Source organism: Pleurodeles waltl, chromosome 1_2 (assembly GCF_031143425.1).
Source record: "Pleurodeles waltl isolate 20211129_DDA chromosome 1_2, aPleWal1.hap1.20221129, whole genome shotgun sequence".
Classification (NCBI taxonomy): domain Eukaryota; kingdom Metazoa; phylum Chordata; class Amphibia; order Caudata; family Salamandridae; genus Pleurodeles; species Pleurodeles waltl.
The window spans coordinates 596,685,491-596,712,718 of record NC_090437.1 but is presented as its reverse complement, the minus strand read 5'-3'; the positions used below and the strand labels follow the sequence as shown (position 1 = coordinate 596,712,718).

General features: G+C 47.1%; 1 protein-coding gene across 1 annotated transcript in view; it reads right to left on the bottom strand.

Annotated features, from left to right (window-relative positions):
* NAA15 (N-alpha-acetyltransferase 15, NatA auxiliary subunit) overlaps positions 1 to 27,228 on the bottom strand; it is a 761,793-nt gene that overhangs the window by 105,896 nt on the left and 628,669 nt on the right. Inside the window, exon 17 of the mRNA XM_069242270.1 lies at positions 13,699 to 13,797. Within this exon, the coding sequence (XP_069098371.1) occupies positions 13,699 to 13,797 (99 nt within the window). The remainder of the gene's footprint in view (positions 1 to 13,698; positions 13,798 to 27,228) is intronic.

Below are 27,228 nucleotides of genomic sequence, written 5' to 3'. Positions count from 1 at the left end.
TATATTTGTTTATTAATTATATTGTGTTGGCACCTCTTTTTACTATATTCATTATTTTATAGTTATAAAAACAAAAATTGGTAAATCTCCTGGAACGTTTGTGGTTAATAACATTTGATTGCCCCAAATTCTGGGTTTGCAGGGCAGCTCCTGTGGTTCGAGTATTGAATCAAATCTAGGTTCATTTGTGAAAAGCAGTCATTCAGTGTTCATAATTAAACAAAGCTAATGTGAGTTAGATCCCTCACTTTCCACCGATGCTATTTAGTTTACCAGCATGGCTGCTAATCACAAATGGCCTGAAACATCATTAAAAGTGTCCACATAGTACTCGTACCTGTCATGAATTGGAGTATACTGACTTCATCAATAACTCTAATCTTGCTTGAAAACCTTAACCATAATCACGGATGAAGAGCCGGGTCCCACCAAAAGGCCAAAAAGTAAGACATACTACTTACACCAAGAGTAGGAGAACACATTTTTATTTACACAAATTAAAGACAACTTTGTATGTCTCATCTGTAGAGCACAAGTTGCATTGGGGAAAAAAGGGCAATGTTGAGAGCCATTTTTCAACAATGCACAAATGCATTTTGAGAGGAAATTCCCCAAAGGAAGGAGACTGGCCTCACAAAAAGTGAACAGATTGAAATCTGCATTGCAGATGCAGCAATCTTTTTTCACAAAGCAAACAAAGAAAACCACTGCAACAACTGAACCATCTTTCAAAGTTAATCACTTGATCAAGCACAGAGCAACATATCGGATGGAGCCATTTTGAAGGAAGCAAGAGCCCTTAATATTATGTCTGGCACTTCACATATGGAGATAGGGTGGAACACTATGGCAAAAAGGGCATCTGCATTAACGGCCAACGGAGCAGTTAGAGGGGGATTTAAAGACATGCAAATATTTTTCTATTCAGTGTTATGAATCCGTTGATGCGAGCGATATTGCCCAGTTGACAATGTTCGTTAGAAGGGTGTTTGAAGATTTTATTGATAGAGGAATTTTTGGGTTTATTGACTCTGAAAACCATAAACAGAGGAACTGATATCCATAATGAAGTGAAGTATTATTTTGTTAAACAAAATGTCCCACTGAAAGCACTAGTGGCATAACACTTGATAGTGCATCCACAATGATAGGGCGTCATTCTGGTTTAATTGCCAATTGTAAAGGAAATCCAGATTTCCCTCCATTATTGAACTACCATTGCATTTTACATCAACAGGCACTAAGTACCAACGTAATGAGATTTGATCATGTAATGACTCCTTTTGTTAACATTATCTCAGTTTGTGTTAAGGCCAAGCAGCACCGAGGCTTCATATTATTCCTTGAAGAAATATCAGCCAATTATGGTGACCTTTAACTGCATACTGAAATCAGATGGCTAAGCAAGGGAAAAATCCTGTGTAGATTCCTGTTGCTATCGCCAGATGTCAAAGCTTTCATGTAGTCTAGAAATGAAGATACCATATCCTTATTAAACATTGACTTAGCATTTTTGACAGGCGACAGAAAATGAAAATGTCACTTACCCAGTGTACATCTGTTCGTGGCATCAGTCGCAGTAGATTCGCATGTTCTGCAATAGCTCGCCATCTGGTGTTGGGCCGGAGTGTTACAAGTTGTTTTTCTTCGAAGAAGTCTTTCGAGTCACGGGACCGAGTGACTCCTCCTTTTGTCTCCATTGCGCATGGGCGTCGACTCCATCTTCGATTGTTTTTCCCCGCAGAGGGTGAGGTAGGAGTTGAATTGTAGTAATAGTGCCCATGCAATGGAGTGACTAAGTATGCACCTATTTAAGGTTGAGATGATACATATATAAATAATTGAAGGTAACTTCCAAACTGCTACAGGCTCCCGGGGAGGCGGGTGGGCACATGCGAATCTACTGCGACTGATGCCACGAACAGATGTACACTGGGTAAGTGACAATTTCAGTTCGATGGCATCTGTCGCTGTAGATACGCATGTTCTGCATAGACTAGTAAGCAGTTATTTCCCCAAAAGCGGTGGATCAGCCTGTAGGAGTGGAAGTAGTCTGAAATAATGTCCTTAATACGGCTTGACCTACTGTGGCTTGTTGTGCGGATAACACGTCTACACAGTAGTGCTTGGTGAATGTGTGAGGCGTAGACCATGTGGCTGCCTTACATATTTCTTGCATTGGGATGTTTCCTAGAAAGGCCATGGTAGCACCTTTCTTTCTGGTTGAGTGTGCCCTTGGTGTAATGGGCAGCTGTCGTTTAGCTTTAAGGTAGCAGATTTGGATGCATTTAACTATCCATCTGGCTATACCTTGTTTTGAAATTGGGTTTCCTGCATGAGGTTTTTGAAATGCAATAAAGAGTTGTTTAGTCTTTCTGATGTTTTTTGTTCTGTCAATGTAATACATCAATGCTCTTTTGACATCTAATGTATGTAGTGCCCTTTCAGCTACGGTATCTGGCTGTGGAAAGAACACTGGAAGTTCCACTGTTTGATTTAGATGGAACGGTGAAATAACCTTTGGCAAAAATTTAGGATTGGTCCTTAGGACGACTTTATTTTTGTGTAGTTGTATAAAAGGTTCTTGTATAGTAAACGCCTGAATCTCGCTTACTCTTCTCAGGGAAGTAATGGCGATGAGAAATGCCACCTTCCAGGTTAGGAACTGTATGTCGCAGGAGTGCATGGGTTCAAAAGGTGGACCCATAAGTCTAGTTAGGACAACATTTAGGTTCCATGAAGGAACAGGTAGTGTTCTTGGTGGTATAATTCTCCTAAGGCCCTCCATGAATGCTTTAATGACTGGTATTTTATATAGGGAAGTTGAATAGGTAGTCTGCAGGTATGCAGATATTGCTGCAAGGTGAATCTTAATGGAAGAGAAAGCTAGGTTAGATTTTTGTAAGTGAAGCAAGTAACCCACTACATGTTCTGGAGTTGTGTGTAATGGTTGTATTTGATTAATATGGCAGTAGCAAACAAACCTCTTCCATTTACTTGCATAGCAGTGCCTGGTGGATGGCCTTCTTGCTTGTTTTATGACTTCCATACATTTTTGGGTAAGTTGTAAGTGCCCGAATTCTAGGATCTCAGGAGCCAGATTGCTAGATTCAGCGATGCTGGATCTGGGTGTCTGATCTTTTGGTTGTGCTGTGTCAACAGATCTGGCCTGTTGGGCAATTTGATGCAGGGTACCACTGATAGGTCTAGCAGCGTTGTGTACCAGGGTTGCCTTGCCCAAGTTGGTGCTATCAATATGAGTTTGAGTTTGCTTTGACTGAGTTTGTTTACCAGGTAAGGAAGGAGAGGGAGAGGAGGAAAAGCGTAAGCAAATATCCCTGACCAGTTCATCCATAGGGCATTGCCTTGGGATTGTTTGTGTGGGTATCTGGATGCGAAGTTTTGGCATTTTGCGTTCTCCCTTGCGCAAACAAGTCTATCTGAGGTGTTCCCCAGAGTTTGAAATAAGTGTTCAGAATTTGGGGGTGAATTTCCCATTCGTGGACCTGTTGGTGATCTCGAGAGAGATTGTCTGCGAGTTGATTTTGTATCCCTGGTATAAACTGTGCAATTAGGCGAATTTGGTTGTGAATTGCCCAATGCCAAATTTTTTGTGCTAGCAGGCTTAACTGCGTGGAGTGCGTCCTCCCCTGCTTGTTTAGATAATACATTGTTGTCATGTTGTCTGTTTTGACGAGAATGTATTTGTGAACTATTATTGGTTGGAAAGCTTTTAGTGCTTGAAAAACTGCTAGAAGTTCTAGGTGATTGATATGCAGTTTTGTTTGATGTACGTTCCATTGTCCTTGTATGCTGTGTTGATCGAGGTGTGCTCCCCACCCTGTCATGGAAGCATCTGTTGTTATTACGTATTGTGGCACTGGGTCTTGGAAAGGCCGCCCCTTGTTTAAATTTATGTTGTTCCACCACAGAAGCGAGAGGTAAGTTTGGCGGTCTATTAACACCAGATCTAGAAGGTGACCCTGTGCTTGAGACCACTGTGATGCTAGGCATTGTTGTAAGGGCCTCATGTGCAGTCTTGCGTTTGGGACAATGGCTATGCATGATGACATCATGCCTAGGAGTTGTAATACCATCCTTGCCTGTATCTTTTGTGTTGGATACATGCGTTGTATGATGGTGTTGAAATTTTGAATTCTTTGTGGACTCGGAGTGGCTACTCCTTTTGATGTGTCTATTATGGCTCCCAGGTATTGTTGTACCTTGCGTGGCAGAATTTTGGATTTTGTGAAATTGACGGTGAACCCTAGTTTGAAGAGGGTTTGTATGATATGATTTGTGTGATTTGAGCACTCTATTAACGAATGGGCCTTGATTAGCCAGTCGTCTAGATATGGGAACACATGTATTTGCTGCCTTCTTATGTGTGCTGCGACTACCGCTAGACATTTGGTAAAGACTCTTGGTGCGGTTGTTAATCCGAAAGGCAGTACCTTGAATTGGTAATGTATTCCTTTGAATACAAACCTTAGGTATTTCCTGTGCGATGGGTGTATTGGTATATGGAAATAAGCATCCTTGAGGTCTAAAGTTGCCATGTAGTCGTGCAGTTTTAGCAATGGCAATACTTCTTGTAGTGTGACCATGTGGAAGTGGTCTGATTTGATGAAAGTGTTCACTACTCTGAGGTCTAGGATTGGTCTCAGTGTTTTGTCCTTCTTTGGTATCAAAGTACAGTGAGTAAACTCCTGTGTTTATTTGTGTGTTTGGCACTAATTCGATTGCATTCTTTTGCAATAGTGCCTGCACTTCTATCTCCAGGAGATTGGAATGGTGTGTTGTTAAATTTTGTGCTTTTGGTGGTATGTTTGGAGGGAATTGTAGAAATTCTATGCAATAACCATGTTGGATAATTGCTAGAACCCAAGTGTCTGTAGTGATTTCCTCCCATGCTTTGTAATAATGACCTATTCTTCCCCCCACTGGTGTTGTGTGGAGGGGGTGAGTGACCTGTGAGTCACTGTTTAGTAGTAGGGGCTTTGGGGCTTTGAAATCTTCCTCTATTTCTAGGGAATTGCCCTCCTCTATATTGTCCCCGAAAACCTCCTCTATACTGTCCCTGGTAACTGGACGGTGTGGCTTGTGAGGTGCTGGCTTGTGTGCTTTGACCTCGAAACCCCCCTCGAAAGGGTGTTTTACGGAATGTGCTGTAATTCCCTCTGCTCTGCGGGGAGTAGAGTGCGCCCATGGCTTTGGCAGTGTCCGTATCTTTTTTGAGTTTCTCAATCGCTGTGTCCACTTCTGGACCGAACAGTTCTTTTTCATTAAAAGGCATATTGAGAACTGCTTGTTGAATCTCTGGTTTAAATCCAGACGTTCGGAGCCATGCATGCCTTCTGATAGTTACAGATGTATTAATTGTCCGTGCAGCTGTATCTGCAGCGTCCATGGAGGAGCGGATCTGGTTGTTGGAAATGGTCTGTCCCTCCTCAACCACTTGTTTTGCCCTATTTTGTAAGTCCTTGGGCAGATGTTCAATGAGATGTTGCATCTCGTCCCAGTGGGCTCTGTCATAGCGCGCAAGTAGTGCCTGTGAGTTCGCGATGCGCCACTGGTTTGCAGCTTGTGCTGCGACTCTTTTACCAGCTGCATCGAACTTGCGGCTTTCTTTATCTGGGGGTGGTGCATCTCCAGATGTGTGAGAGTTAGCCCTTTTCCTAGCTGCTCCTACAACGACAGAGTCTGGTGGCAGCTGTGTAGTGATGAAAGCCGGGTCTGTAGGAGGCGCCTTATACTTTTTTTCCACCCTTGGTGTGATTGCCCTACTTTTGACCGGCTCCTTAAAGATGTCTTTTGCGTGCCGGAGCATACCAGGGAGCATAGGCAGGCTTTGGTAGGAGCTGTGGGTGGAGGAGAGGGTGTTGAATAAGAAATCATCCTCGACCTGTTCTGAGTGGAGGCTTACGTTGTGAAATTGTGCTGCTCTAGCCACCACTTGAGAATACGCGGTGCTGTCTTCTGGTGGAGATGGCTTTGTAGGGTATGCCTCCGGACTGTTATCTGACACTGGGGCGTCGTATAGGTCCACATCAGTTGCTTGCAGCTCTTCCTCAAACCTATGCTTCTGCATTTGGGAGGTTAGCGAGTGCTCTTCTGTATAAGAGCCTGAAGCTGGGTCGCTTGCAGTTTGTTTCGGCATCGAAACTCTATCTGCGTGTTTTTTCGGCTCCGAGGTGACTCTTTTCTTTTTCGGGGCCGAAACCTCTCGGCGACGATCTGTTTCGGTGCCGCTGTCTCGGCGTCGAGCCGTGTCGGCACCGGCATCTCGGTGTCGAGGCTTGTCTCCAGCACTTTCTCGGTCCCGAGAAGGCTGCGTGCCGGTGTCTCGACCGGAGTCGGACGATCTCGGCACTGTTTGGGCCTTTTTCGGTGCCGACGGGCGGTCACCGATTTTATGGGTCGAGCCATGGCCTGGTGGCAGTGGCGTCCCCTGGGCCTTGTAAATGGTTCCTCTGAGTGGTTTTCGACGTCTTACTCACGGTTTGTGTATCGTCGAATCCTTCGGAGTCTGAGTCTTGGATCGAGAAGGTACCTTCCTCTTCCTGTTCCTCGAACTCCCGTTGGGCTGTCGATGCGGACGCCATTTGAAGTCTTCTGGCTCGACGGTCTCGGAGTGTTTTTCGGGACCGGAACGCACGACAGGCCTCGCAGGTGTCTTCGCTGTGCTCAGGTGACAGGCACAGGTTGCAGACCAAGTGTTGGTCTGTGTAGGGGTATTTATTGGGGCATTTGGGGCAGAAACGGAACGGGGTCCGTTCCATCGGCGTTCTTCAGCACGCGGTCGGGCCGACCAGGCCCCGACGGAGGATCGAAAAACTACCCCGAAGGGCACCGGAGCTCTTCGATCTTCGATGCGGAATCTAAGTACGCCGATCCCGAACGCAACAATACCGACGAAAATCTTCCGAAATTAGCTAATTTTCCGTTCCGAAACTCGGAGCGACAGGAACACGTCCGAACCCGATGGCGGAAAAAAAACAATCGAAGATGGAGTCGACGCCCATGCGCAATGGAGACAAAAGGAGGAGTTACTCGGTCCCGTGACTCGAAAGACTTCTTCGAAGAAAAACAACTTGTAACACTCCGGCCCAACACCAGATGGCGAGCTATTGCAGAACATGCGTATCTACAGCGACAGATGCCATCGAACATTAAATTTCTTGAACTAAGAATTGCAAGGACAAAATAAGACAATCACCAACATGATTAGTTTTGTGCAAAAACATTCGAATCAAAACTTAACCTTTTCATACAGCATGTACAGAAAGGAAAGATGCAGTACTCTTACCCTCTGTGCTCCAAATCCTTTTCAGAAAACAAAGCGGAGGCCCTGGACATAGAGAAATACAGTAGCCTCCTGATGAGGCTTAACCAAGAGTTCAATGACAGATTTAATGATTTTGAACAACTGGAGCCTTGAGTGATTTTTACTTCAAACATCTTCACGTAAGTGGATGTTAGTGACATTTCTGAGAAAATCAGTGTGCTTCTTAACCATGACTCTGCCACCAGAGAAATGGAGATTGTCACACTTCAAATTGACATTGAGTTGAAAGCAAGGCAATCTGACATTAATTTCTGGAGTTGCGTCGGTGCTGAAAGTATAGGAACAGCTGCAATGAAACTTTTTTCCTGTTTGGCTCTACTTACCTTTGTGAATCACTGTTCTCTGAAATGAATGTAGAAAAATCTACGTTCCTAAGACATCTGACTGACGAACATTTTAATGACTCCATTAGAGTTGTGTCTCAGGCTATACTCTGGATTAGTGGACACCAGGCAGTGTCAAGGATCTCACTGAAATGGTCTTTATGCAGTTGCAAGGAATACATTTTCAGTGACCGTTACTGGTGAAATCCCAAATTCAGGTATCTGTTTCGTTACTGACACCAGAAAAAGTCACTACAAAGAAGAATCTTCAGCATCCTACAAAGTTTTTTATTAGTTGAACAAAACAAAAAGAATGATGTCTGCTTTCCTAAAACCAAGAAAAAGTAGCTGAAGAAAAGAATTTTCGGCACCTTTCCAAATTTTATTAGCTGCACAATACAAGAACAAATCAGGCCTGGTTTGTTGACATAAAAAAAAAACAGATCGCTATAGAGACAAATCTTCAGCATCTTTCAACGTTTTTTAGTAGATGAACAAGAATAAAGGTGTTTGTACTGCAGTCCTGGGTTTCAAACAACAAGAAAAAAGGAACTGGAGAGAAGAATCTTCAGCAACTTTCCAAATGTGTACTAACTGCACAAGATAAGGACAAAGCAGTTACTGCAGGCCAGGTGTAATGACATCAAGAAAAAAAAGATAGCAATAGAGAAGAATCGTCAACATACTTCAACGTTTTTTTTATTAGTTAACAAGAACAAAGCAATGTGTATTGCAGACCTGGTTTACTGACACCACAAGAAGTAAAGAGAGAAATGAGAATATATTTGCCCATTTGACTGGTGCCATAAAAACTTTAAAGTCAAAATTTAACCTTTTCACAGAATGCAGAGAGAGTAATACCTCTTTGTATCCATCTTCACTTGTGAATCAGCAAAGCTTTGCACCGGCTGATTGCCACACACTCTGATCAGTATAATTTCTTCAGAATTGCCCTCCCAGGCTTCCATATTGCACAGTATTAGAGGACACCATACAGTTCCACATTCAAGGTCTAATTGATTTTCTTGTATATTTGTTAATTGAGCTGCATTACAATGATTATTTCAGTGACAACTATTAATTGAAAGATCTTGTAGCCTGGTGACAACATAAATCCAAAGTCTTTCCTACCAGTTTCAAGAGAACCAAGTATTTTGTTCAAACCACAGTATAGGGTCAGAAGAAACTGAGCTTAAAGTCAATGAAGCTGGGTGTGGGGGGGATCTCAGAAAAATACACAAGTTGCCTGACCTTTACTAAGTCACAACAATTTTCAATGATCAGAAGTGGCTCTCACTACAGAAAAGGTTGGAGACCTCCTGAGCTAGAGTAATGTATGCCCAAAGGTCATGTGAAACAGCTGGTAAAATGTGTGCCACCTTATGCCAAAAGCCATGGGAGTAGCGGCCAAGAAGGGTTTGCAGGGAATAAAAGGGAGGGAACAATTGCAATTGGGGTGGACACACAAGGCCATTCTCTGGAGAAGTATCCAGACTACTAGAATTCTTGTGTTCTTTACATAACTTTTCCTCCTCACATTATTATTATGGGATACAATTAGCCTCATAATCTTAATTGTCATTGTCCGAGTCAGTGACGAAAAAAGTGTGCAAATTTTCGGCCCTACCACATGGTAAGGGCAGGGTCAGAATCAGAAGAATTGCCTGATGGATGTGTGCAGGTCAGAGCCAGGAGAGACTTTGGTTGACGATGTGGTGGATCCTGCATGGAGTCTGATTGCACATTCCTCGATGCAAAGGGAGCTGGCATGGAGAGCACGGCTGGAACCTGTGCTGAATCATATGTGGGTTCAAGGAGTACAGACAGCATAGAGGGCAGATTTGTCAGTGCACATCCAGCTTGTGTCCCCTACAGATTCTTGGTGCTCAAAGGCATGCAATGCAGGAGGGGACTGCTAAAATGCAAAGGAAAAGCACCATGGTCTTTCTGGAGGCCTTAACTTGCTGTGGTGTCACAATGGGACCTGGGAACTTGGAGTGCTTTGAGACTACACTCTGAATCGGCTCAGATGGAGAGCAAGATTGGGAAGCGCTTTGACACCCTTGCACTGTTTCTGGAGTGGTGGGAAGAGGCTGATTCCCACTTGGACTTCTTATGTTTTTTTTTGGACTTACTCAAACACCTCAACCATTATGATGATGATTGGCTGCAGGAACAACTTCAGGAGTTGGACTTCCATTTCGGCTGTTTGCGATGTGGGGTTGTCTTCTGTTTGGCAATGTAAAATTTAGCCAAGTGGTCCCGTAGGGCCTTTAAATTTACCCACACTGATGTCAGGTCCTTAAGTAGTGGTCCGACCTTAGGCAGGAAAGGTCTACCTTGGGAGGGTGTGTCAGAGACCTCTCTTTGCAACTGTCCCTACACAACTACCCCTGTAGTCTTGGGAGGTGATACTTTCCCTTTAAAACTGGCTAATCTTTTACCGAAAACTGGATCTTGAAGGCCTTGGATTGGATTCATGACTGAGGGTGCAGAAATAAAGGAACTGACATGAGCATGCAAGGCTCTTAAATACACTTACATGCGGCTCTGCTCATCACTTCCAGAGCGGAATGACATCGGACATAAACTGCATGATGCCTGTAAGGAAATGCCTCCTTGGCATGGTTGCCCCCTGACTTTTTGCCTTTGCTGATGCTATGTTTACAATTGAAAGTGTGCTGAGGCCTGCTAACCAGGCCCCAGCACCAGTGTTCTTTCCCTAACCTGTACTTTTGTATCCACAATTGGCAGACCCTGGCATCCAGATAAGTCCCTTGTAACTGGTACTTCTAGTACCAAGGGCCCTGATGCCAAGGAAGGTCTCTAAGGGCTGCAGCATGTCTTATGCCACCCTGGAGACCTCTCACTCAGCACAGACACCCTGCTTGCCAGCTTGTGTGTGCTAGTGAGGACAAAACGAGTAAGTCGACATGGCACTCCCCTCAGGGTGCCATGCCAGCCTCTCACTGCCTATGCAGTATAGGTAAGACACCCCTCTAGCAGGCCTTACAGCCCTAAGGCAGGGTGCACTATACCATAGGTGAGGGTACCAGTGCATGAGCATGGTACCCCTACAGTGTCTAAACAAAACCTTAGACATTGTAAGTGCAGGGTAGCCATAAGAGTATATGGTCTGGGAGTCTGTCAAACACGAACTCCACAGCACCATAATGGCTACACTGAAAACTGGGAAGTTTGGTATCAAACTTCTCAGCACAATAAATGCACACTGATGCCAGTGTACATTTTATTGTAAAATACACCCCAGAGGGCACCTTAGAGGTGCCCCCTGAAACTTAACCGACTATCTGTGTAGGCTGACTAGTTTTAGCAGCCTGCCACAAACCGAGACATGTTGCTGGCCCCATGGGGAGAGTGCCTTTGTCACTCTGAGGCCAGTAACAAAGCCTGCACTGGGGGGAGATGCTAACACCTCCCCCAGGCAGGAATTGTCACACCTGGCGGTGAGCCTCAAAGGCTCACCTCCTTTGTGCCAACCCAGCAGGACACTCCAGCTAGTGGAGTTGCCCGCCCCCTCCGGCCAGGCCCCACTTTTGGCGGCAAGGCCGGAGAAGATAATGAGAAAAACAAGGAGGAGTCACTGGCCAGTCAGGACAGCCCCTAAGGTGTCCTGAGCTGAGGTGACTCTGACTTTTAGAAATCCTCCATCTTGCAGATGGAGGATTCCCCCAATAGGGTTAGGATTGTGACCCCCTCCCCTTGGGAGGAGGCACAAAGAGGGTGTACCCACCCTCAGGGCCAGTGGCCATTGGCTGCTAACCCCCCAGACCTAAACACGCCCTTAAATTTAGTATTTAAGGGCTACCCTGAACCCTAGAAAATTAGATTCCTGCAACTACAAGAAGAAGGACTGCCTAGCTGAAAACCCCTGCAGAGGAAGACCAGAAGACGACAACTGCCTTGGCTCCAGAAACTCACCGGCCTGTCTCCTGCCTTCCAAAGATCCTGCTCCAGCGACGCCTTCCAAAGGGACCAGCGACCTCGACATCCTCTGAGGACTGCCCCTGCTTCGAAAAGACAAGAAACTCCTGAGGACAGCGGACCTGCTCCAAGAAAGGCTGCAACTTTGTTTCCAGCAGCTTTGAAAGAACTCTGCAAGCTCCCCGCAAGAAGCGTGAGACTTGCAACACTGCACCCGGCGACCCCGACTCGGCTGGTGGCGATCCAACACCTCAGGAGGGACCCCAGGACTACTCTAAGACTGTGAGTACAAAAACCTGTCCCCCCTGAACCCCCACAGCGCCGCCTGCAGAGGGAATCCCGAGGCTTCCCCTGACCGCGACTCTTTGAATCCTAAGTCCCGACACCTGGGAGAGACCCTGCACCCGCAGCCCCCAGGACCTGAAGGACCGGACTTTCACTGGAGGAGTGACCCCCAGGAGTCCCTCTCCCTTGACCAAGTGGAGGTTTCCCCGAGGAACCCCCCCCTTGCCTGCCTGCAGCGCTGAAGAGATCCCGAGATCTCTCATAGACTAACATTACAAACCCGACGCTTGTTTCTACACTGCACCCGGCCGCCCCCGCGCTGCTGAGGGTGAAATTTCTGTGTGGGCTTGTGTCCCCCCCGGTGCCCTACAAAACCCCCCTGGTCTGCCCTCCGAAGACGCGGGTACTTACCTGCAAGCAGACCGGAACCGGGGCACCCCCTTCTCTCCATTCTAGCCTATGCGTTTTGGGCACCACTTTGACCTCTGCACCTGACCGGCCCTGAGCTGCTGGTGTGGTGACTTTGGGGTTGCTCTGAACCCCCAACGGTGGGCTACCTTGGACCAAGAACTAAGCCCTGTAAGTGTCTTACTTACCTGGTTAACCTAACAAATACTTACCTCCCCTAGGAACTGTGAAAATTGCACTAAGTGGCCACTTTTAAAACAGCTATTTGTGAATAACTTGAAAAGTATACATGCAATTTTGATGATTTGAAGTTCCTAAAGTACTTACCTGCAATACCTTTCGAATGAGATATTACATGTAGAATTTGAACCTGTGGTTCTTAAAATAAACTAAGAAAATATATTTTTCTATATAAAAACCTATTGGCTGGATTTGTCTCTGAGTGTGTGTACCTCATTTATTGTCTATGTGTACGTACAACAAATGCTTAACACTACTCCTTGGATAAGCCTACTGCTCGACCACACTACCACAAAATAGAGCATTAGTATTATCTATTTTTACCACTATTTTACCTCTAAGGGGAACCCTTGGACTCTGTGCATGCTATTCCTTACTTTGAAATAGCACATACAGAGCCAACTTCCTACAATGCCACATACTGTTGTGCATGAGTGCTGCTCTAAAGTATCTAGATCCAGTCGGTCGTCTGAGAGAATATTCATAAGGTGAGTAGTATCTTTCACAAACATTCAATATTCTAATGGTATTTCAGAAGTTATGTTTGCAGTGTTGAGTTCAACCTGAATTCAAAGACAGGATCTTCATTACCCAGATTCCAATGCAATTTAAAAATAGTTCAAAGAGGAAACATCTGTCAAATAAAGAAGGCTTAGAAAATATTAGCCAAGCATGTGAATATCAACATGCAGACACAAACATAACCATTGAAAAAAAACACACAAATCCACTGCATGTAACAAGGAGAATAAGATTCAAGGGAAAATCACCAACAATTCTGGACAGGAGATGATATTGGATGAATATACTCCTTGCGTTCTATGCAAACAGAGATGTAATAAATCTTGTAGTTAAATATAATTTTAATCTGTTAGGATGACTGACTATACTTAGGAACAATCTCTTTATTCCCCAACTACCCCACTTTCCTCTATTGGGTATACCATACTGGCTATGATTAATTATAATTTATTGCTTGCCAGCAAGTAATTCACCCCCTTTATCATTCTTTCAAAGGTTCATCATCAATTATCAAAACATGGTTGAAAGGAAAATGTACACAAACTGGTAAAACATTCTTTCTCATTTGCAGCAGACTAAGCCCCTATATGCAAGAAAAGGAATAAACTGTAGGACACCAATCCATACCAGCACTGAAGAAGCGTATTATACATCGGTGAAGCCACGGATGACTAGAGTCCATAGAAAACGCCCTCTTGATGGACTGCATCATCAGAAGAAACTTCTCTATAAAGCAAAATCAAAATGTATACGTTAGTGCCATACTAACTAATGAAGTGTACAGATGTACAATCAATCATTCACAACACATTATTATACAGATAATTGAGGTTTACTTACCAGACTATTCACAGCAAGTTGAATTAAATTAATGTTTTCAGTTTATTTCGAAAGGTATCTTGCCAGCTCTATCAAATAATATGAAATTTGTCAAATAGACGGGACAAATGATTAAATCTATATGAAACAGTATGTGTGAGGAAATCTGGTGTATTATATGGTGTGATAGTGCAACCTCACCGTGTAATACACCTACCTGTTATACACACCTTTAGGACCCTTGGGTATGGTCTGTCAAACCTTCAGCTCAATCCTGGGGGGCAGCTGTGGCACTGAGCAGCAAGGCTTACACAGAGGAACAAGTGTTAAGCATTTAAGAAGCATAGACTCAATTGAAGAAGAAACTGCCATGATGCTCAAGAAATCTGACACCAATTATAAAAACTAGGTTGCGTTTATATAAGATTTTAGTCATTTCACAAGCAATAATAAATCAAGGCATTTTCACTCAACCACGAACAAGCCTTAGCCAAGTCTACAAATTGGACACTTCGAAACCAAGAAAATCTGGGTAAATGTCTATGCGGTAGGTTAGAAGTACTTGGGGGGACACCAACTCAGACAGGGAGCTAGTCAAAGGGACCAGCAAGGTCCTCAGTAACAGTTACCTTCATAGGAGAAACAGTTGTTCAACAGTTCCAGGCACTTTATCTGTGTTGCAATGGATTTTTACGGATTGGTCCTGTTAGAAGGGATGAAGGATGCTGAAGACACTCTAAGGATGCTGTGGATGCAACACGTTAAGACGGGGGCTTGCAGGGTTTCCTTGATTCACAAAGATGAGGAGGTTGTCCTGGTTGCAGGGTTGAAGTCCCATAAAGTCCTCTCCAGTCTGGCCTAAGTGCAGTCACCCATTGCTGCTGTCACAAGCCAATAACTCTTGAGGCAATAACTCACATTGTGAGGGTGCCACCAATTCTCCAACAGCACTCCTGGGCTCAGGAAACTTGGATGCAACATTGACCATTTGGTCTAGGTCCTTGGTGCAGCACGGCAGCAGTGGTTGTAGCTTAAATACTGTGGGATACCAACTTGCTTCAGCAGACCTCTTCAGCTGTTGTGTCCCTGTGCTGCAAACAGGAGGCCAGTAGGCTGGCAATTGAGTGTTCTCTTGGCTTGACTGGGTTCTGGAGACAGCTCTTCTCAAACTATGACACAGCAGGCACAGTTGCTCTCTTCGCTAGCCACTAGGTGCAGTCCTTGTCGGCGGGGCTCTATCCAATAGTCCCTTGGTGCACTAGGGGAGTCCTTTTTAAGAGTCAGTTGAGATCTCGGTGCCAGGGGTGCCCTTCTAAAGCTCGGAAAGTACCCTTACGGAAGGATGTGGCCGATAGCCAATGGGCTACCAGATTCCCTCCCACCTAGTGACAACTTCCTGTGGAGTATGGCATCTGGCTATCGTAGGATGCACCATTCGGCCCACTCCCATGATGGCGATACCAGTCTCCTGATGTACAGACCTCACTAGCCCACCCCTGGATATGGCTACCTCAGGGCTACACATCCCTGGGGAAAACAGTTTGGAAACTGATTTCCCTACACGGCTCCCTGTGCAGTGCACAGGGTGTGACCATACATACAAGGCATTTCCCTGCAGTATACTTTAAATGAAAACTATCCTAGACCAGTGGTTCTTAATCTGTGGTCCAAGGAGCCATGGGGGTCTGAAAACTAATTCAGGAGTCCAGGACTGCCTAGGAAACTGAATAGTACTGTAGGAAAACGCCCCTTTTGACATGGTCACCCCACACTTTTTGCCACTGGTACTGAAGTTTTTCAACTGAAGGTATACTAGGTTCCTGCTAACCAGGTTCCCAGTGTCATTGCTCTTTCCATACAAAAGGTAAAAAGTCTAATTGTGTACAATTGGTGCACACTTTAGTATCTCTGTAAGTCCCTAGTAAATGGTACCCCCCTGGTGGCTTGGGTCCCTAAGGGCTGAAGCATGTATTGTGCCACCCAAAATGACCCCCCTAGAAATTCCAAATAGCATTCCATTGCATACTACGTGTCATGGTACAAGCCATGAGTGAAAACGCGGGATGGCACACTCATTGTGTGCCATGCCCAAAATCACTGTATGTAAGTCACCCCTAAAGCAGGACTTAAAACCCTAAGGCAGGGTGCATTATAGTTAATGTTAAAGTGCTTCGCTCCAAGGTCCAACACTGCCCACCTCTTTCATAATACCCATATTACTTAAGGGGTTGGATCACTGGTTGAGCTTTGGACCTCCTACTCCTTAGATTCAAGAGTTTGTAAGGAGGTAAGTGAACTCGCCCAAGATTATAAATCAGGATGAGGCTATCCATTTAAGTGATGGTTTTATTATGAACCATTTCTCCAGGTTTTTTCACAGTAGAAGGCAACTGAGCTGAACATGGCTCAGTTCATCCAATTGTGCATTGGTATAAAAGACATTGGTGGCAGTACAGCAGACCCGTGTTTTGTCCCTTACACGGCTGACGGCCTGGGGCTTTCTCAAGGCATCTCTCCTTTAAGTGAATCCAAACCTGCATACCAAGGGCGGTGGGCTTCTCTGAAGGTCCTTGCACTGGAATGCAGATTCACAGGCCTTCCAGAGCAGGCTTTGTTTCTGACCGCCAGATAGCAAAGGCTCTCGCACTAGGGGGTCAGAACGTCTGGTGGTAGCAGGCTGGCTAAAACTAGTCAGTCCGCACACCGGTAGTTGGTGGGTTTTAATGGGGCACACCTCTAAGGTGCCCAATGGGTGCATGTATTATTAAATCCATCACTTGTATCAGTGAGGGTTTATTAATACCAGATGTTTAATATCAAACAAACCTATTTTCAGTGAAGCCATCATGTAGCTCAGGAACTCTAATTGACCGGTGTCCAACATGTACTTAAACTGGCTTCCCTGTCCACTCACTATGTCTGAGAATCGACATAGCAGAGGCATTTCGGCTCTAGCAGATATGTCCTCGAATGTAATATAATGCACCCTGTCTAAGGGCTGTAAAGAGTGTGGTAGGGGTGACTTACATATCTCGCATGCAGTGTTTAGGGGACATGGCATGTTTTCACTTTCAGCTGCACCAAGACAGGCAATCTGCATGTGCTAGGTGAGGGGTCGTGGGTTGTAGAGCAATTGGGGGGTCCCAAGTAAGCGCACAAAACACACCCTCAGCAGCACAGAGGGCTGGCCGGGTGCAGTGGGCAAAAAGGGCGTAATAGAGTTCAATGGAGGGACCCGGGGGTCACTCAGACGTTGCAGGCAGGGCACAGGGGGCTTCTCGCGCCAACCACGGACTGGGTAAGGGTGAGGGCCACCTGCTGGTCACTGCTGCACCGGTGGTCGGCTTCTCATGGGCCTGGGGGCCAAGGGTGCAGTGCTTCTCCAGGTGTCGGATATCTTCATCCCGGGCAGTCGCAGTCAGGGGAGTCCTCGGAATTCCCTCTGCAGGCATCGTCGTGGGGGTGCAGAGAGGTTAGCCCAGGGTGGACATGTCGGCTGGGGATCTCCTCTCAGTCGTTGGTTTCTCTGGACACGGGCCTGGGCCGTCGGGTGTAGACTGGGGGGTGGGACTCACTTCTAGAGTGAGGTAAGAATCCCGTTAAAAATTGTTTCTTCTTTCTTGGTTGGACAGGTCCGCTGTCCACAGGAGTTCTTGATCCTTTGTAGTTGCAGGGCAGTCCTCTGAGTCGGCAGAGGGTGCTGACTCCGCAGGATGCGGTGCCGGTGCAGGTTCTCTGAATCTGGAGACAGGCCGCTAGAGCTGGGGCCAAAGCAGTGGTCGTCTTCCTACTTCTCTGCAGGTTTTGTTTAGCTAGGCAGTCTTCTTCCTTTGTAGGCCGTCAAGAATCTAAAATCCTGGGTTCAGGGTCACCACTAAATACTGAATTTAGGTGTGTTAGGGCCACAGGGCAGTAGCCAATGGCTAATGTCATTGAGGGTCGCTACACCCTCCTTGTGCTCCCTCCTTTTGGGGAGGGGATCACATACCAATCCCTATTGGGCTAAATCCTCCAAAACAAGATAGAGGATTTTCCAAGGAGGGGGGGGGGGGGGGGGGTGGGGGGTTCCCTTCAGCTCTGGTCATCTTAGAGGGTAACTCCACCTTGTTTTTCTCATTATCCCTCTGGGCTTGCCACCAAATGTGGGGGCTCGTCCAGGAGGGGCAGACATCTCCAGTGGCTGGAGTGCCCTGGGGGTGTTGTAACACCAGGCCTGAACCTTTGAGGCTCACGGCCAGGTGTTAGAGTTCCTGCAGGGGGGAGGTGTGAAGCACCTGCACCCAGTGCAGGCTTTGTTTCTGGTCCCAGAGAGCACAAAGGCTCTCACCACATGGGGTCAGAAACTCGTCTCTCAGCAGCAGGCTGGCACAGACCAGTCAGTCCTGCACTGAAGGTTTGGGTAAAATACAGGGGGCATCTCCAAGATGCCCTCTGTATGCATTTTTTAATAAATCCAGCACTTGCATCAGTGTGGGTTTATTATTCTGAGACGTTTGATACCAAACTTCCCAGCATTCAGTGTAGCCATTATGGAGCTGTGGAGTTCGTTTTTGACAAACTCCCGTACCATATACTTAATAAGGCCACACTGTCCTTACAATGTCTAGGAATAGATTTAGACACTCTAGGGGCATAGTTTTTCAGTCACCGTAGTGACACTTGCACCTGTGTCCCTGTAGGCATCTTCTTGAAAACCATTTATTCAGGGCAGCTGCCTTACCCATCTTAACGGGACAGGCAGCAAGGGTGGCAAAATCAATGCCCCCATCTGAGACCAAAACTGCCTAAGTAGTCTCCCTAACTAAGCCAGCCCCCAATACGCTTCTTAAAGTGAGCCCAGCTACACCTTTGGAATAGCTATTGCTGCCTGACCCACCACTACTGTTGTTACAAGGGGGTGTTACTAGGGGCACTAGTGGTAAAGGTAGGGGTTGTAGTGGTGGGTGTAGAGGGCTGTGCGTCACAGGTAGGAGTGCTGGGTCTTGGAGCTACACGTAGCCTGAAGATCCCTTGGAGGAGATGCAAACAAGCCTTGGCAGCTACAAGAGACGCAGTGCATAGGGGTACTGTACTGCGTGGGAAGACAAAGGCTTACCTCCACCAAAGTTGAATAGCTGGCAGACAAGACCAAGAAGACTACCCCAGACCACCACAAATGATGCAGGATCCATGCAGCTCAAGATGAGGAGATCCACGCAGCGAGTCTTCGATTGTTGTAGGTGCCTGCGGTTGCAGGGAAGTGACTCCTTCACTACAAGGGAGATTCCTTCTTGCGCAGGCTGAAGAGCTGCAGTCTTCTGGGTGTATTTTACGATAAATCCCACACTGGCATCAGTGTGCATTTATTGTGCTGAGATATTTGATACCAAACATCCCAGATTTCAGTGCAGCCATTATGGAACTGTGGAGTTCGTATTTGACAGACTCCCAGACTGTAGGAAGTTGGCTCTGTATGTGCTATTTCAAAGTAAGGAATAGCATGCACAGAGTCCAAGGGCTCCCCTTAGAGGTAAGATAGTGGCAAAAAGAGATAATACTAATGCTCTATTTTGTGGTAGTGTGGTCGAGCAGTAGGCTTATCAAAGGAGTAGTGTTAAGCATTTGTTGTACATACACACAGGCAATAAATGAGGAACACACACACAGACAATTCCAGGCCAATAGGTTTTTGTATAGAAAAATACCTTGTCTTAGTTTATTTTAAGAACCACAGGTTCAAATTCAACATGTAATATCTCATTTGAAAGGTATTGCAGGTAAGTACTTTAGGAACTTTGAATAATCACAATAGCATATATACTTTTTACATAAAACACATATAGCTATTTTAAAAGTGGACACAGTGCAATTTTCACAGTTCCTGGGAGAGGTAAAGTAATGTTAGTTCTTGCAGGTAAGTAAACCACCTACGGGGTTCAAATTGGGGTCCTAAGTAGCCCACCGTTGAGGGTTCAGAGCAACCCCAAAATTACCACACCAGCAGCTCAGGGCCGGTCAGGTGCAGAGTTCAAAGTGGTGCCCAAAACGCATAGGCTTCAATGGAGAAGGGGGTGCCCCGGTTCCAGTCTGCCAGCAGGTAAGTACCCGCGTCTTCGGAGGGCAGACCAGGGGGGTTTTGTAGGGCACCGGGGGGGACACAAGTCCACACAGAAAGTACACCCTCAGCAGCGCGGGGGCGGCCGGGTGCAGTGTGTGAACAAGCGTCGGGTTTGTGATAGGAATCAATGGGAGACCAAGGGGTCTCTTCAGCGATGCAGGCAGGCAAGGGGGGGGGGCTCCTCGGGGTAGCCACCACCTGGGCAAGGGAGAGGGCCTCCTGGGGGTCACTCCTGCACTGATGTTCCGATCTTTCAGGTCCTGGGGGCTGCGGGTGCAGAGTCTTTTCGAGGCGTCGGGATCTGGGAGTCAGGCAGTCGCAGTCAGGGAGAGCCTCGGGATTCCCTCTGCAGGCGTCGCTGTGGGGGATCAGGGGGGGGCAACTCTGGCTACTCACGGTCTCGTAGTCGCCGGGGAGTCCTCCCTGAAGTGTTGTTTCTCCACAAGTCGAGCCGGGGGCGTCGGGTGCAGAGTTGCAAGTCTCACGCTTCTGGGGGGAAACGCAGTTGTCTTTAAGTTGCTCCTTTGGAAACAAAGTTGCAGTCTTTGGTGAACAGGGCCGCTGTTCTCTGGAGTTTCTTGGTCCTTTTAGAACAGGGCAGTCCTCTGAGGATTCAGAGGTCGCTGGTCCTGGGGAAAGCGTCGCTGGAGCAGTTTCTTCAGAAGAAGGGGGGGGGGGGGGGGGGGGGGGGAGACAGGCCGGTAGGGCTGGGGCCAAAGCAGTTGGTGTCTCCGTCTTCTCTGCAGGGTTTTTTCAGCTCAGCAGTCCTCTTCTTCTTAGGTTGCAGGATTCTAAATTCTTAGGTTCAGGGGAGCCCTTAAATACTAAATTTAAGGGCGTGTTTAGGTCTGGGGGGTTAGTAGCCAATGGCTACTAGCCCTGAGGGTGGGTACACCCTCTTTGTGCCTCCTCCCAAGGGGAGGGGGTCACATTCCTATCCCTATTGGGGGAATCCTCCATCTGCAAGATGGAGGATTTCTAAAAGTTAGAGTCACTTCAGCTCAGGACACCTTAGGGGCTGTCCTGACTGGCCAGTGACTCCTCCTTGTTATTCTCATTATTTCCTCCGGCCTTGCCGCCAAAAGTGGGGGCGTGACCGGAGGGGGCAGGCAACTCCACTAGCTGGAGTGCCCTGTGGTGCTGGAACAAAGGGGGCGAGCCTTTGAGGCTCACCGCCAGGTGTTACAGCTCCTGCCTGGGGGAGGTGATAGCATCTCCACCCAGTGCAGGCTTTGTTACTGGCCACAGAGTGACAAAGGCACTCTCCCCATGTGGCCAGCAACATGTCTCGAGTGTGGCAGTGTAGGAAGTTGGCTCTGTATGCACTATCTCAAAGTAAGGAATAGTATGCACAGAGTCCAAGGGTTCCCCTTAGAGGTAAGATAGTGGCAAAAGAGATAATACTAATGCTCTATTTTGTGGTAGTGTGGTCGAGCAGTAGGCTTATCAAAGGAGTAGTGTTAAGCATTTGTTGTACATACACACAGGCAATAAATGAGGAACACACACTCAGAGACAAATCCAGGCCAATAGGTTTTGTTATAGAAAAATATATTTTCTTAGTTTATTTTAAGAACCACAGGTTCAAATTCTACATGTAATATCTCATTTGAAAGGTATTGCAGGTAAGTACTTTAGGAACTTTGAATCATTACATTAGCATGTATACTTTTTACATAAAACACAATAAGCTGTTTTAAAAGTGGACACAGTGCAATTTTCACAGTTCCTGGGGGAGGTAAAGTATTGTTAGGTTTCACAGGTAAGCGTGTCACTTCCAGGTTTCAGTTTTTGGTCCAAGGTAGCCCACCGTTGGGGGTTCAGAGCAACCCCAAAGTTACCACACCAGCAGCTCAGGGCCGGTCAGGTGCAGAGGTCAAAGAGGTGCCCAAAACACATAGGCTTCAATGGAGAGAAGGGGGTTCCCCGGTTCCAGTCTGCCAGCAGGTAAGTACCCGCGTCTTCGGAGGGCAGACCAGGAGGGTTTTGTAGGGCACCGGGGGGGGACACAAGTCAGCACAAAAAGTACACCCTCAGCAGCGCGGGGGCGGCCGGGTGCAGTGTGCAAACACGCGTCGGGTTTTTAATGGTTTCCTATGAGAGATCAAGGGATCTCTTCAGCGTTGCAGGCAGGCAAGGGGGGGGGGGGGCTCCTCGGGGTAGCCACCACCTGGGCAAGGGAGAGGGCTTCCTGGGGGTCACTCCTGCACAGGAGTTCCGTTCCTTTAGGTGCTGGGGGCTGCGGGTGCAGGGTCTTTTCCAGCCGTCGGGAAATGGAGTTCAGGCAGTCGCGGTCAGGGGGAGCCTCGGGATTCCCTCTGCAGGCGTCGCTGTGGGGGCTCAGGGGGGACAACTTTGGTTACTCACGGACTCGGAGTCGCCGGAGGGTCCTCCCTGAGGTGTTGGTTCTCCACCAGTCGAGTTGGGGTCGCCGCGTGCAGTGTTGCAAGTCTCACGCTTCTTGCGGGGAGTTGCAGGGGTCTTTAAATCTGCTACTTGAAACAAAGTTGCAGTTCTTTTTTTGGAGCAGTGCCGCTGTCCTCGGGAGTTTCTTGGTCTCTTGGAAGCAGGGCAGTCCTCTGAGGATTCAAAGGTCGCTGGTCCTGGAGAAAGCGTCGCTGGAGCAGGGTTCTTTAGAAGGCAGGAGACAGGCCGGTAGGACTGTGGCCAAAGCAGTTGGTGTCTTCTTTCTTCTTCTGCAGGGGTTTTCAGCTCAGCAGTCGTCTTCTTCGGTAAGTTGCAGGAATCTAAATTCTCAGGTTCAGGGAAGCCCTTAAATACTAAATTTAAGGGCGTGTTTAGGTCTGGGGGGTTAGTAGCCAATGGCTACTAGCCCTGAGGGTGGGTACACCCTCTTTGTGCCTCCTCCCAAGGGGAGGGTATCACATTCCTATCCCTATTGGGGGAATCCTCCTTCTACAAGATGGAGGATTTCTAAAAGTCAGAGTCACCTCAGCTCAGGACACCTTAGGGGCTGTCCTGACTGGCCAGTGACTCCTCCTTGTTTTTCTCATTATCTCTCCTGGACTTGCCGCCAAAAGTGGGGGCTGTGTCCAGGGGGCGGGCATCTCCACTAGCTGGAGTGCCCTGGGGCATTGTAACACGATGCTTGAGCCTTTGAAGCTCACTGCTAGGTGTTACAGTTCCTGCAGGGGGGGAGGTGTGAAGCACCTCCACCCAGAGCAGGCTTTGTTTCTGTCCTCAGAGAGCACAAAGGCTCTCACCGCATGAGTTCAGACACTCGTCTCTCAGCAGCAGGCTAGCACAGACCAGTCAGTCCTGCACTGAACAATTGGGTAAAATACAGGGGGTATCTCTAAGATGCCTTCTGTGTGCATTTTTTTTATAAATCCAACACTGGCATCAGTGTGGGTTTATTATTCTGAGAAGTTTGATACTAAACTTCCCAGTATTCAGTGTAGCCATTATGGAGCTGTGGAGTTCGTTTTTGACAGACTCCCAGCCCATATACTCTTATGGCTACCCTGCACTTACGTCTAAGGTTTTGCTTAGACACTGTAGGGGCATAGTGCTCATGCACATATGCCCTCACCTGTGGTATAGTGCACCCTGCCTTAGGGCTGTAAGGCCTACTAGAGGGGTGACTTACCTATGCCACAGGCAGTGGGAAGTTGGCATGGCACCCTGAGGGGAGTGCCATGTCGACTTAGTCATTTTCTCCCCATCAGCACACACAAGCTGGCAAGCAGTGTGTCTGTGCTGAGTGAGGGGTCCCTAGGGTGGCATAAGACATGCTGCAGCCCTTAGAGACCTTCCCTGGCATCAGGGCCCTTGGTACCAGGGGTACCAGTTACAAGGGACTTACCTAGGTGCCAGGGTTGTGCCAATTGTGGAAACAATGGTACATTTTAGGTGAAAGAACACTGGTGCTGGGGCCTGGTTAGCAGGGTCCCCAGCACACTTCTCAGTCAAGTCAGCATCAGTATCAGGCAAAAAGTGGGGGGTAACTGCAACAGGGAGCCATTTCTTTACAGGCAGGCTGCTAAAACCAGTCAGCCTACACAGGTAGTCGGTTAAGGTTTCAGGGGGCACCTCTAAGGTGCCCTCTGGGGTGTATTTTACAATAAAATGTACACTGGCATCAGTGTGCATTTATTGTGCTGAGAAGTTTGATACCAAACTTCCCAGTTTTCAGTGTAGCCATTATGGTGCTGTGGAGTTTGTGTTTGACAAACTCCCAGACCATATACTCTTATGGCTACCCTGCACTTACAATGTCTAAGGTTTGGCTTAGACACTGTAGGGGCACAGTGCTCATGCACTGGTGCCCTCACCTATTGTATAGTGCACCCTACCTTAGGGCTGTAAGGCCTGCCAGAGGGGTGACTTATCTATACTGCATAGGCAGTGTGAGGTTGGCATGGCACCCTGAGGGGAGTGCCATGTGGACTTACTCGTTTTGTCCTCACCAGCACACACAAGCTGGCAAGCAGTGTGTCTGTGCTGAGTGAGGGGTCCCCAGGGTGGCATAAGATATGCTGCAGCCCTTAGAGACCTTCCCTGGCATCAGGGCCCTTGGTACCAGGGGTACCAGTTACAAGGGACTTACCTGGATGCCAGGGTGTGCCAATTGTGTAAAACAAAAGTACAGGTTAGGGAAAGAACACTGATGCTGGGGCCTGGTTAGCAGGCCTCAGCACACTTTCAATTCAAAACATAGCATCAGCAAAGGAAAAAAGTCAGGGGGTAACCATGCCAAGGAGGCATTTCCTTACACAGACCATATACTCTTTATGGCTACCCTGCACTTACAATGGCTAAGAATTGGCCTACACACTGTAGGGGCATAGTGCTCATGCACTTATGGCCTCACCTGTGGTATAGTGAACCCTGCCTTAGGGCTGTAGGGCCTGCTAGAGGGGTGACTGACCTACGCCACAGGCAGTGAGAGGTGGGCATGGCACTCTGAGGGGAGTGCCATGTCGACGTAGTCATTTTCTCCTCACCAGCAGCTGTGAGGCAGTGTGCATGTGCTGTGTGAGGGGTCCCCAGGGTGGCATAAGGCATGCTGCAGCCCTTAGAGACCTATCCCTGGCAAAAGGGCCCTTGGTACCAAGGGTACCATTTACAAGGGACTTATCTGTGTACCAGGGCTGTGCCAATTGTGGGAAGAAAGGTACAGTTTAGGGAAAGAACACTGGTGCTGGGGGCTGGTTAGCAGGGTCCCAGCACCCTTTCAATCATAACTGGCATCAACAAAAGGCAAGTCAGGGGTAATCATGCCAAGGAAGGTATTTCCTTACACGCATCTTTGGTCACCCCCAGTCTTCTTCATGGCTTAACACTGAGCCCCTTAAACTGTGTTGGCACTCTGCACCTGGTCGCCCCTGTGCAGCTGAGGGTGTAAGATTGGTGCTGCCTTGTTGCCCCTCTGTAGTTGCCTCAACCGCAGGAGATTGACGCCTGACACAACTTTATTCACCTGGGAGCAGCACATCTTTGTTCACCCCTAGTCTCTATTGGTTAACATTGGACACCCGATCCCGAATTTTACCTCTGCACCCGGCAGCCCCGTGCTGCTGCGAGTGTACCCTTGGTACTGATTTGAACCTTGCCTGGTGTTGACCTAAAACCCCAAAGATTGGATTTGTAAGTTGAGTACTTGCCCGCAAAACTGCATTCTTGTTTCTGTCCCATAGGTGAACATTGAAGACACTAACAACTGTACTATGTTGATTTTTTAAACTCGAAAGTATTTTTAAAAGAAAAACTGCTTACCTTCTAACAAAATTATTTGGTTCAAAGCATATATAAAAGCAAATGTTATTTTTCAAATTTGGTCTTGGATTTATTCTCTGAGTGTGTCTCTCATTTATTGCCTAGGAGTACAAATACTTAACACAACTCCATGATAAGCCTGACTGCTCGCCCACACTACCACAAAGAGAGCATTAGACCTATCTATTTCTGCCTCTCCAAACCTATGGGGATCCACTGGACTCTCTGCACGGTGTGCTTCTTTTTAGTGCACCATATAAAAAGCCAGCGTCCTACAACCATTATTAACTAAACAGAAAATGCTCCGTACTGATGACAACTTAGAATCATTTTCTTTAACCTCTGGTGCAGGGGACTTGATTCTGATAATATGTTTCAACAAAATGTATGTTTTAGTCTGTTTGGAAACATCCAGTTGAAAGTCTTGTCCTTTTGCTGGACAACATCCTTTTGGACTCTTGCTTGTGTGTATATAAATAAGCAATTATTTTTTGTGCAGTCCTAATTAATGTATCGCATCAATTTAACAAATGAATTAAAATGATGATGGAACATGGAGCTATGATTTTTAAAGAGCTGTTGAGACAATTATGAACTAATAAAACTGAATTAAAAAAAGCATCACTCAAGAGTATGTTTATGTTGGAAACAATAGCTTCTTGGATCAACACTCTGAGTGTGACAAAGTTTTCAAACAAATACGGCTGGAGAAGGACACCAGTGGTTTGCCCTTCTGTCCCACACTTAGTCTGAGAAAAGTGATCCACCAACTCCTAAGGAAGGTAACAGTCAACACTTTTCGACCTCTCATATGGAGGGATTTTTTTGCAAGGTCTCTGTAAGGGCTATGCGCCGTAGTCTGATAAGTCTAGAATCTCAATTGACAAATTCTGATTCAATCAATCAGTATTTGAAGAGCGCAGCACTATCACCTTTGGGGGTATATGGGCACTGGGGTGTGAGGTTACCACTGAAAAGCCAGGTCTTGAGTTTTTTTTCTGACGTCTGCATGGGAGGGTGCTGTTCGGAGGTAGAGGGGCAGGTCGTTCCAGGTCTTGGCAGTGATGTAGGAGAAGGAACAGCCACCGCCGCAGCTGCAACTGATTCGTGGTGTGTATGTGAGGGCTACTGAGGAGGAGTGTAGGTCTGGTGGGTCAGTGGAAGACCCGTCGGTGGTTGATGCAGGCCAGTCAGTGATCGTATAGGGCTTTGTAGGCGTGTGAGGATCTCAAACTGGCACTTCTTCTGGATGGGGAGCCAGTGGAGGTTTCTAAGGTGAGGGGTGATGTGGGCTCTTTTGGGGATGTCCAAGACGAGTCTAGCTGCCACGTTCTGTATGGTCTGGATTCTTTTGAGGAGTTGGGTAGAGACGCTAACGTAGAGTTCATTGCCGTAGTCGAGGCGGCTGGAGTCAAGGGCCTGAGTAATGCATTTCCTGTTGTTGATGGCAATCCATCTGAAGATTGAGGAGCATGTGGAAGTAGGAGTCAGTGATTACGCTG